At 36.7% G+C, this 10,139-nt stretch overlaps 1 protein-coding gene across 1 annotated transcript in view; it reads left to right on the top strand.

The window, feature by feature from the left end:
• Positions 1-16: 16 nt before the first annotated feature.
• Positions 17-10,139, top strand: part of VPS13B (vacuolar protein sorting 13 homolog B (yeast)) — a gene marked incomplete at its 3' end in the record, with an annotated part of 37,028 nt that continues 26,905 nt past the window's right edge. Inside the window, exons 1-2 of the mRNA XM_010142345.1 lie at positions 17-190; positions 5,385-5,535. Coding sequence (XP_010140647.1) covers positions 17-190; positions 5,385-5,535 — 325 coding nt within the window. The remainder of the gene's footprint in view (positions 191-5,384; positions 5,536-10,139) is intronic.

Raw genomic sequence — 10,139 nt, 5'->3', positions numbered from 1 at the left:
TGGTGATCCCTGGGAAATGCATCTAGTTACTGGCCTCCACAGGCTTCGTGCCACTGATTGTCATGCTCTGGGCTTACATGCTCTGCCGGTTCTCAATCTACTTCACTGTCTGCTCATCCAGCCCATACTTTATGAGCTTCTCTGTGAAGGTGTTATGAGAGACAGTGTCAAAGGGCTTACTGGAATCAAGGTAGGCAATATCCACTGCTCTCCCTTCATCTACCAAGCCAGTCATGTCATCAAAAGTCAAGAATGACTTCCACTTGGTGAAGCTATGCTGATTGCTCCCAGTCATCTTCTTGTCCTTCATATGCCTGGAAGTGATTTCCAGTGTTCTGTAACCTGCTGAAGGATTGAAGTGAGGCTGGCTGGCATGTAGTTCCCTGGATCTTCCTTCCTGCCCTTCTTGAAGATAGATGTGCCATTTGCTTTCTTCCAGTCCTCAGACATCTCTCCCAATTTCAATGATTGTTTAAAGAACATGGAAAGTGACCTTGTGATGACATACGCCAGCTCTCTCAGCCCTCATGAGTGCATCTCAAGAGGCTCACGGACCTATGTATGTCTAGTTTGCTTAGGTATTCCATAACCTGATCCTCTTCCACTGAGGGTATGTCTTCCTTACTCCATCGTTTTCCCCTGGTCTCTGGGACCTGGGATCCAAGGCTGGCCTTGCTAGTAAAGACTGAGGTGAAGAAGACATGCAGTACCTCAGCCTTTTCCAACAGGGAAAGAAGATTATGAGTTTCCTGAGTTGATATTGATGTGTGTTCCCATAGAAAATTAAATATTTCGGCTGTCTTTTTTAGCTCTTTTGCCCTCCTGCTCCTTTCCTTTAAGAAATGCAAGTGAGCTCAAGACTTTAGTTAAGATTGTGTAATATTTATTCAACTTATAACTTATTTATACAACACATTTTTCAAAATGTTTTATGTCGATTTCACATTTAACTGCTCTGAGTAACGTACAAACAGAAGAGAATACAGTTGTTTAGTGTCAGAAAAGGGAAAAGAAACCACAGATTGGTAACAGGGACAGAGAGAGGTAAGGAAAAGATGTTCATTATCATTAGAGTATTTTCACCTCTTCATCAGCTGATGATCTTTCCAGATAATTGGTGTAACAAGTATTACATGCTGCTTTGTCTGGAAAAAGACACTATTGGTAGGTCACCTTTCCTGTGTGGAGCACTGTACTGTGTGTACAAGGCAGAAAGCACTGTGTTTATCCCTGTCAGGATCTGTCACCTCTTACCCCGAGGAACACAGTTAAGTTTCTGAAGGATGCAGTAGTGAAGCTGCTGCTTACTGAAGGAACTAAAGCTATATGGGACTTGAACCTTGTATCTTTAGAAGTCCCTTGAATGCTTTCATTAGTCACTGAAAATATGGGGGTTCTTGGTTGATCCCAGTTCATTCTCTAAGTTTGGAAAGATTACAGCTGCTCAGTGATTGGTCTTTTATTCCAGCAGAGCACTTTTCTCAGCATACCTGAAATTCCTACCTAAAGCAGTCACAGAATTTCATTAGAATTAGCAAATTCATCTGCAGGAGAGAAGGTGCTTTTGTGAACCCTAGGGAATAGGCATACCTAGTCTTTTTAATAAGGAATTAATTTAATTTTAATTAATGTTGCCTAATTAATTTAATTGTGATTGGGAACTAAGCCTAATGCCTGGTTTTGTTTGAGCTCTTTGAAGCAATTTATGTATGTGCTTCTATTAATCTCAGAAATCAAAATAATGAAATGTAACTCTGTAGTCAAGCAGCGACTGTGATTTCATATTAGAACTCGTAAAGTGGGCAAGGAAGATGCTTCTTGCTGTTGCAGCTCGGTCTGGCACAGCTTGGACAGTCTTGCAGCATAGGTAAATATTCTTCTCTGAAGCAGGTAGCGAGTGCATGACAGTGATCTTAGATGTTCACAAAACACCGAGCCCTGAGTAGAAATTCAATCTGTTCCAAGTCCAAAGACTTAATTTATTTTTCCTCCTACTTGCTGGTTTCAAGCTACTGCACACGTACACATCAGTCTGTGCACAGAGCATCCACTATATGGGATAGCTGGGTTTGGTATCATTTCAAAGATGGAAACTCATGTCTGGGATGAGGCTTCTGAATTAAATGTTTCACAAGCCAATGCTTCATTTTTTACGTTAGTAATAATATTTAAGTTTCTATCTTGGAATATTCTTTTGCCTTTGGTTTGTTATCAGGGAGATGACTGCAGAGACATCCCTCAAAGTTATTCATCTGCTCAGCTGGCCGAGTTTTCTTCAGAACACACTTCTCATTTTCCCAGATCTGCCTGCATCCTCTTCAGCCTCACATACATGGGAAGTTATAAGTCAGAAATAAAACATTTAATTACCAAAACTCACAAGAAAAAGAAAATATTATTCTATTTGGGGCAGATTTCCATTATCCCTCTTTACAGCATATTTTAGCTTCAGTTAGTTGGCATATCTCTGCAGAAATTGCAAATTTCTTGGAGCTTGGTATTTTTGTCGGGTTGGTTTTAGCTATTATTGTTCTGTGGCTTTCTCTGATTTAAGATCTTTATAATTTCCAAAGTCATGTTGACCACATAGTATGAAGTAAAATAAAAAATACGGTCTGTATCTGTTGATCGGTTCACATGCATAAATAGCACATATGTATGTGTGTGTTTTGTGTACACATACTTAATATGGTTTGTAATGTGTTAGATTATTTGTGCCAGTAGAATTTAAATTTGGAAAAGGATAGTTTTCCTGTAGTTTCTTAACCACTGCTTAAAAAATGAATTGTAATAATTATAATGGCAAAGTAGTGCATTTTCTTATTTTGAGTATTATGAATTATTATTAATCTAGTATTCAGTGTATAATACCCACAAAACATTATTGCATTGATAAAACTGTGGTCAGTATCCTAGAACAGAATCTGATTTTGACTTTGTGTCAACAAAACAACCTCGTATAAATGGGGCCGTGGTTCCATAACTTTATTAAATGTTCTTCATTCATCTTTATAACACTACCAATGAGTAACCATAAAGTTTATATCCCAAGTAGGTGTGTTAAACTTTACTGCATACTACTTTATAGTTAGCTTTTTGGATTCTTGTGATGAAATGCTTATGATAACACTTGCCTGCGATGTCTCCTTTCCCATCAGATTCATCTTCCTATACAGCTGTGGAACGCTTGTCATCTGCTATTCCCCAAGCCACAATTTCCTCATCAGTTTGTGGCTAAAACCCAAATCTTGATGATCCTTTTCCATCTAGTTCATCACTGATCTTTCATCTTCTGCATTCTTTTAACCAGAAATCCTTTGCCAAAAAACTGACAAGATTGTACTGGGCGTCATCAACAACAAGATCAGGCTTGATTTCAGTGAGCAAAGATGAAACAGCTGTTTCATTGTCCAGATCAGCACTCGAGCACTCAATATTTGGTCATAATGTTTTCCAGCTTTGGCTGGCTGTGGCAGCCTTGATGTTTTTCACTACATCACTAGTGGTGTAACTTACTATATTTTGCTGATCCATTTCTTCAGTGGTTCAGAAATAGCTACTGCTACTTCAGACAGTATTTTCATCCTATTGTCTTTTGTACTGCCCTGTATTGTCTGTGTTCGTTCTTCAGAAGCTCTTGCTACACTTAAGCAAGTCAGTGTTCCTGCAGTGTTATGTTCAGAATTACCAAACTGTGGCTCAACCATTGCCGTCATGGGAGAGCTGCAGATGGCTTTGCCTTATGAAAGGTTGTCAGATAAAGTGCTAGATTTTGAAAATAAGTGATATGAAGTGTCTGCAATTAACAAAACTTCAGACTTTCTCTCTGTATACATGTGGGAAGCATTTCTGTGGTGTAAAACTTGCCTTTTCAAAGCTGATGGTGTTTTTTTGTTGTTGTTGTGGCTAGCGGACACGAAAGTGGCATGTTACTATATTCCAGAATGTCTTTTTGGTGCTTTTGGAGACAAAAGCTGATGACCGTACGTTCAGAGGGAGGAGGAGAGATGAGAGTTCTGTTTGTCATTGACACTGGTATTTTCCTGTTAACTTTGCATACCACTGTATATATAAAGTTGATTGTTTTCACTGGAGTAGGATTAAATAGTTGATTGTCTGTCTTATTTTAATTTACTTTTACAGTGGAAAATGGTGAAGCGTTTGGAAGTCATTCTCCTTCAATTAAATGATTTTTCTGTTTGCTTTGGGTTTTTTTTCTTTTTTGTATGTGTGCACATGTTGCACACTGCTCAATTCAGTGATCTGTTTTCTATTGGAGAAAATTTACAAGCACATTGCCCGCCTCACACGAATTTGTTTCCCACAGAGATGCCTAATGCAACGTGTGAGGTTTCTCATTGCCCAGCTATATGGATTACATTTTCACTCCGATACCAACAAAATTAAATTACACAAAAATTGATTAAGATGCATGTAATCCTAATGTCTCATCTTAGGAAAAAACTTCTGTCATCTTCAAATGATAACCTTCTGCAAAAAGAACAGTAGAAATATTCTGCTTTTGTCAACTAGGGTACGTCTACAATTTATGTAGCAGCTAATGCTACAGCTAAACGTTAACAGCCGACTGTACAGCAAAATTGAGGATCCTTTTTTTTTTTAATAGTTTTGACTTTTCTAGCTCACATTAATAAAAAAGTAACAACAAACCCGATCGACTGTATTCGTTTATGGACCTCCAGTTCCAGAACCCATGTGGATTAATACTCATCAGTCTTTTCTAATTTGAAAGTAAGAGTGCAGTCCTTCAAACTAGATTTTAATGCCTTTAGTTTTGTCCATATTTATCCAGTCTTGTGTCATATTTTGAGCAGTTTATCATTTATTGGTACGCTTAAAAGACAATTCAAAATCAGTAGTGATTTGACTTAAATTTTGTATTTAAAATGTGAGGAACAAATATAATAATGTATAAATTAAAATGCATCTTTTCTTTCGATGTTTAGCGAAGGCTGAGAAATTTCTTGGCCATTTCTTTGGGATCTTCATATCTGGCTAAAATTTTCCAGTTCCATTAGACATTTAGATGATTATTTTGCTTTGGTGATCATCCATATTTTATCCATGTTTATTCATGTACATTTTGAATGATTAAGAAAGATGGTATTCTAAAATATTACATGGCACTGTTTTGTTATTGTAAAGCTTTTCTTCAGGCTAAGAAGTCTAAAACAAAGAATTAGAAGTCTGAATGTGGCATTTCATAGCTTGTTCTCAAAATATATGTGCTCCAACCATTGTTTCAAGTTGTCTTCTGTACATTTCAAAATATTTAGTTTAAGACATGCTTCTCACAACAACATCATAATTCAATATTAATGTGTTTTTGTTTTGAGTGGTTCACAAGGACTTCTATTTTCTAGCAGTCTGTAGGAACTACTGTTCCCCTTGGTGTGTCAGTAACTCGAAAAAAAGAGGATGAAGCCTCAGTTGGAAGTGCACCTTTGGCAAGGCAGCAATCAAATCAAGCCTCTGAGTATGCCAGCAGTCCCGTCAAAACTAAAACAGTAACAGGTATGATCACTTAATTGAAACTAGCCATGCTGCCTATGCAGCCTCTCTCAATAACATGCATCCACAGTTGAACAGCATCAGCTGTGCAAGTTCTGTGGAACAACTTTCAGTCTTAAAGAAATATTCTCCCAGAAAATTACAACATTTTTTAAATTAAAAAATAATCAAACTTGCTGTTTTGAAATATATATTTAATTTTCTCCTCATTTTCATTTAGGTACTGTCTTTTGGGCCCTGATATTTTCATGTAACACGTTTTCTAAAATGGAATAAAGGAGATGTGCTTTCAATAGAATATCTGCTGTTTGCCTTGATATTTAATATTTTAGTCCATAATTTTATCAGACTTTATACACTGTGATTAATGTCTTTGATTTCAGTCAATCTGTTCACCTTGCTTAAAATCTGGCATGTATGGAAGTCAAGATTTGTACATAATCAGTTAAAATTAATTGTTTTCAAAATCACTGTCCGATAGAAAATGCATTTGTTGGCATATCTGTTTCTGGAGTTCTAGTATTATTAAATTTAGGAGTATTTTCTGGCTAAATTGACATCATAAATTATATGACTTGTTTCTTCTTGAGTTTAATTCTACCTGTGCCTGTCAACAAAGCACAAAGGTCTAATTCACGTTTTGCAATTTTGCATATTTGACGTTCAAAACCAGCTGTTGCATGAACAGATGCTGTTAGTTTGTGTTAATTACCAATTTATAGAAGTATCCATGTGGTTTGCAGAAGAAGCTTTGTACTTGAGTTTTGAAAATTAGTGTCCCAGGCTGGCACCTGCTCGGCTTGGTAGCCTGTTTTGATTTTTAACCTTCTTCACCTTAAGTATTATCTTTTCCTCAGTAACAATCACACCAGAATAGTCTACTAGAAGGAAACATTATTGTTCAAAATCTAGAAATGCCATGAATGTCAGTTTTGCTTTTTTGGGGGGGTTTTCCTTGTGTGAGTGCAGAAATGATAAGACAGACGATAAATTATAAATAACATCCTAAAAGCAATAGAAGGATTTTCTGGGCATCTCAACCTCTTCCACTTTTTAATTTTAGTTAATATCAAGATGTGTTTTCAATTACTTAGTACAACTGCAAAAATGCTGCAAAAATGTAAACTTCGTTTTTAGGTTTCACTTACGTTAGCTACCACTTACTTTGCGTATTCGGCTTATCAAATATGGTTAGCCCAAGTGCTGGTGTTTCTGGCGATTAAGCAGATATTTGGCTTCTCTATAAAACAATTTTGTGGCATAGAGTTTGGTACTAATAAATGAAAGGTGATAGTGCTAATTCTTACAAGAGATAACATTGATTAAGCATTTTCTTTTTTTAATTAGAAGCAGTCATTTAAAGAAGAGATTACTAAATTTGTTTTCACTAATTCACAACAGTTAAAAATGTGCTGAAAAAAGTTTCTGGTGTTTTTAAGTGAAGCTACGTACATGTAGCAGAGGCCTATCTTGGTTTTAAGATACAGGGTGCCTGACACTGCTGGTTTGACATAAAATGCCACCTGGAGGATTTGAGATTTACATTGAAAAACGGGGAATGAAAACATAAAATAATGCCGAAGAGCAATCTGCATATATACTAATGAAATTATTCAAAGGGATGCCACCTGTCTGCTTCGGTAGACCACACATATTTCCCTTAATTAAAAAAAGGAGAGCCACTGGACACTGCAGTGCTATGCAGGCTTGTTCTCTGTATGGCCTCCTGAAACTTAGAGGCATTAGAAGCTTTTCCTGTAGAGTTCGTCTTGTGCTCTGTTTGTCAGATGACGGTAAAAACTAACACATATGTTGTGTCACAAAAAAACTCTCTCTGCTTTAATTACAAAGCCACCAGTTACAGGGGTTGGAAGAGGTTGGGTGGGTGCAAGTGTGATAGGTGAGATCGCATGCTCGGAGCTTAAGTGGATCCTTTCTTTCACAGTTCATTTCTTTACAGGTATATAATGTGCTGGAATATGGTGAGGGGCTAGTTTATTAAACTAAAAATAGCGTGCCTGCGATTCTTCTCCTTTCTAATTTTTCTGGGTCCCTCGCTCCTTCATTTTTTCACTTTATTTCCTTTTTTTCTGTCTGACTTCTTCCGTTATTTGTCTTACCTTTTTAAATCTGGAATACTACACTGCCTGTAGGTCTAGGACATATAATGCTACCTATCCTACAGAAACATCGTATGTAAAAGGGACAACAGTCTTTGTAAGCCTTGGATTTCTATATCGTTAAGGCTCTAGCTACAGATGCCTTATGTTGTCAGAAAACTGATATTCCTGCAATATTTTGCACGTGCTCCATAGCAAGCACACGTGCACAGTCTTTGCAGATTGAAAGAGATTGTATCTTAAAGTCATGCTATTCAGGCGGTGATTTAGAATTTGTCCTTTTCAAGTCTAGCATGATCTCAGCAGTCACTCCCTTGAGAACTGCTAGAAATCAAGCCTATGTGTTAAATGAAAGCAATTTGTAGTCACAACTGTAAAATTATTTAAAACATTGATCTCAAATTCAGTTTATTAGTTAATGGCTGCTGAGACTTTGCCAAAGTTGAAACATGGGAAAAGAGCAAACGTACTGTTTATATGGTAAATACAAGTCCGTGAAAATACAGTGTTTTCTGTTCCTAAGTCTCAAATTGTAGTTGATTATAAATCTCCTTAACCATGGAGGCTTCAAAAGCAGAGTAAGATAATAGAATGTATGGTTTAACTTTTGTATGATGTGGTTGTGTATGATGTGTTGTGCAAGCACGGTGATCAAGAATATTTTTTAAAAAGTAGTAAGTATTTACCTCAGTTCCTCCATCCACCCACTTCTCCCATTTTCAGCAATTCAGCAGTTCCCTGTTAGTTCAGTGAAAAGTGATTTGCAGACCTGTAGCTATACATAGAATTATAGCTCTTCCGTTTGGATGGGGCAAAATGATTGCTATAGACATATATAAATATGTAATGCATATACAGCATACAGTAGAAGAAAAAACAGTAGAAAAGTAGCCTCATGTGTTCTGTAGTACGAGGAATGCTTTTAATGAAAGAAGCTACTTTAGAGAAGCTGAAAAGGTTATTTTTCTTTTCTCACTCAGAATCCTGAAAGCTGACTTTTCTCTACAGCCGCAGGGTAGGTAGCAATGTATCGCCTGAGAAGTCACAACCTTTCAGTTGGAATAGGCCCCACAGCCTCTTGCAAAGGTGCCTGAAAACTCAACCCCCTGCCCCATAACTACAAGTACACTTGTCACAAAATTTTTAAAGTTTCCCGAGTGCTAAGTTACGCCTAGTCTACTATTAGTTTGTCTTTCAAGCAGATGGAGGATAGTGTCGTAACAAGAAAGTTCAACCCCCTTTCTTAGACGGTCTTTACATTCTCTGTCCTGTATAAACTGTCTGATTTCTAATAAGGATAGTGCTTATGTTGCCAGTTTCTACCTTCTTTACCATTCTCACTTATTTTGCCAGAGCTTGTGGAAACATGGTAGCTTTGAGATATTTATCCTGTGAAGTTTTATTTGTATTGGCCAGCAAATGCAAAAGGAATTAGAGGACAAGCAAATGAGTTGCATCCATGTGCACAGAGTATAGGATTGCATAAGCCTTCTTGCTGTGGGCAAAGAAAGATCCCCACCTTTCCTTTCAATCACTTCCTAATGTTTGATAGCATAGATATAATAACATGCTTTTCAGTTGATTCTTAGGTGCTTACTGTAACTGGAACTTGTTGTTGGTTGTTATGGGAAGTGTTAGGAATTTGATGTCAAAAGCTTGACTCAATTCTTAAAATTCCTTCATATTATACACATGAGATATATTGGAACCACTCTTCAATAATTCTCGGTAAAAGAGGAGAAAGAGGAAGCTTTAAATGTAGACGTCTCTGTTTTATTTAGACCGACTGATGCTGTGTTAGTATTTTTATTTGAAGTTTTATCTTAATGAACTTTCTGTTGAGCACAGCATGACAGAATATGACCTGTACTTCATAAAAGTGAATGGAGTTACTGGGGTTTTTTTCCTCACATACAGTTAGTAGGAATCTGGTTCAGCATTCTAAAATGAGTTGTTGGAATGCAAAAAAACCTGGCAAATGTGAGACAAGTCCAGCTGGTGAGAAATCAATGGATTATCTGAAGTATTTGAATTAGTAGTTCACTATTTCTGCTCAGTGAACTGAATGATTATTGTTTATTCATGCCTGCTGTGAAATGTATGACCAATGATTTATTTGGAAGACGAAATCAAATAGATGCTAAATAGGCAAAGTAAAATACAAGGAATTTAAATCTGATGCACATTTACTTAGGGCACCTGAAAATACTAGGATAGTGTCATTTTTATAAATAGGGTTTAGTTCTTGGAAGGATTATTTAAAAGGAAGCTCTCTAAGCACAGATTTATCACAAGTTTTAAATGGTTGGACAGTCACATACCTATATTGAAAATTAATTGTGAGTTTTCATAACTAGTAAAATGTGTGACTTTTGTGTTACAACAGCATGATTCCTTCAGTTCAGTGTGTGGATTTCAAAAACATTAGTAACACAAAGCCAATGTAGTATATCAAAAATTCTTTCTGTATGGAGAAATTCAATGCTG

The sequence above is a fragment of the Buceros rhinoceros genome, unplaced genomic scaffold (genome assembly GCF_000710305.1).
Source record: "Buceros rhinoceros silvestris isolate BGI_N320 unplaced genomic scaffold, ASM71030v1 scaffold10338, whole genome shotgun sequence".
In the NCBI taxonomy this organism is placed as follows: domain Eukaryota; kingdom Metazoa; phylum Chordata; class Aves; order Bucerotiformes; family Bucerotidae; genus Buceros; species Buceros rhinoceros.
Note: the sequence above shows the minus strand (reverse complement) of the source record. Positions and strands in the feature narration are given on the sequence as shown.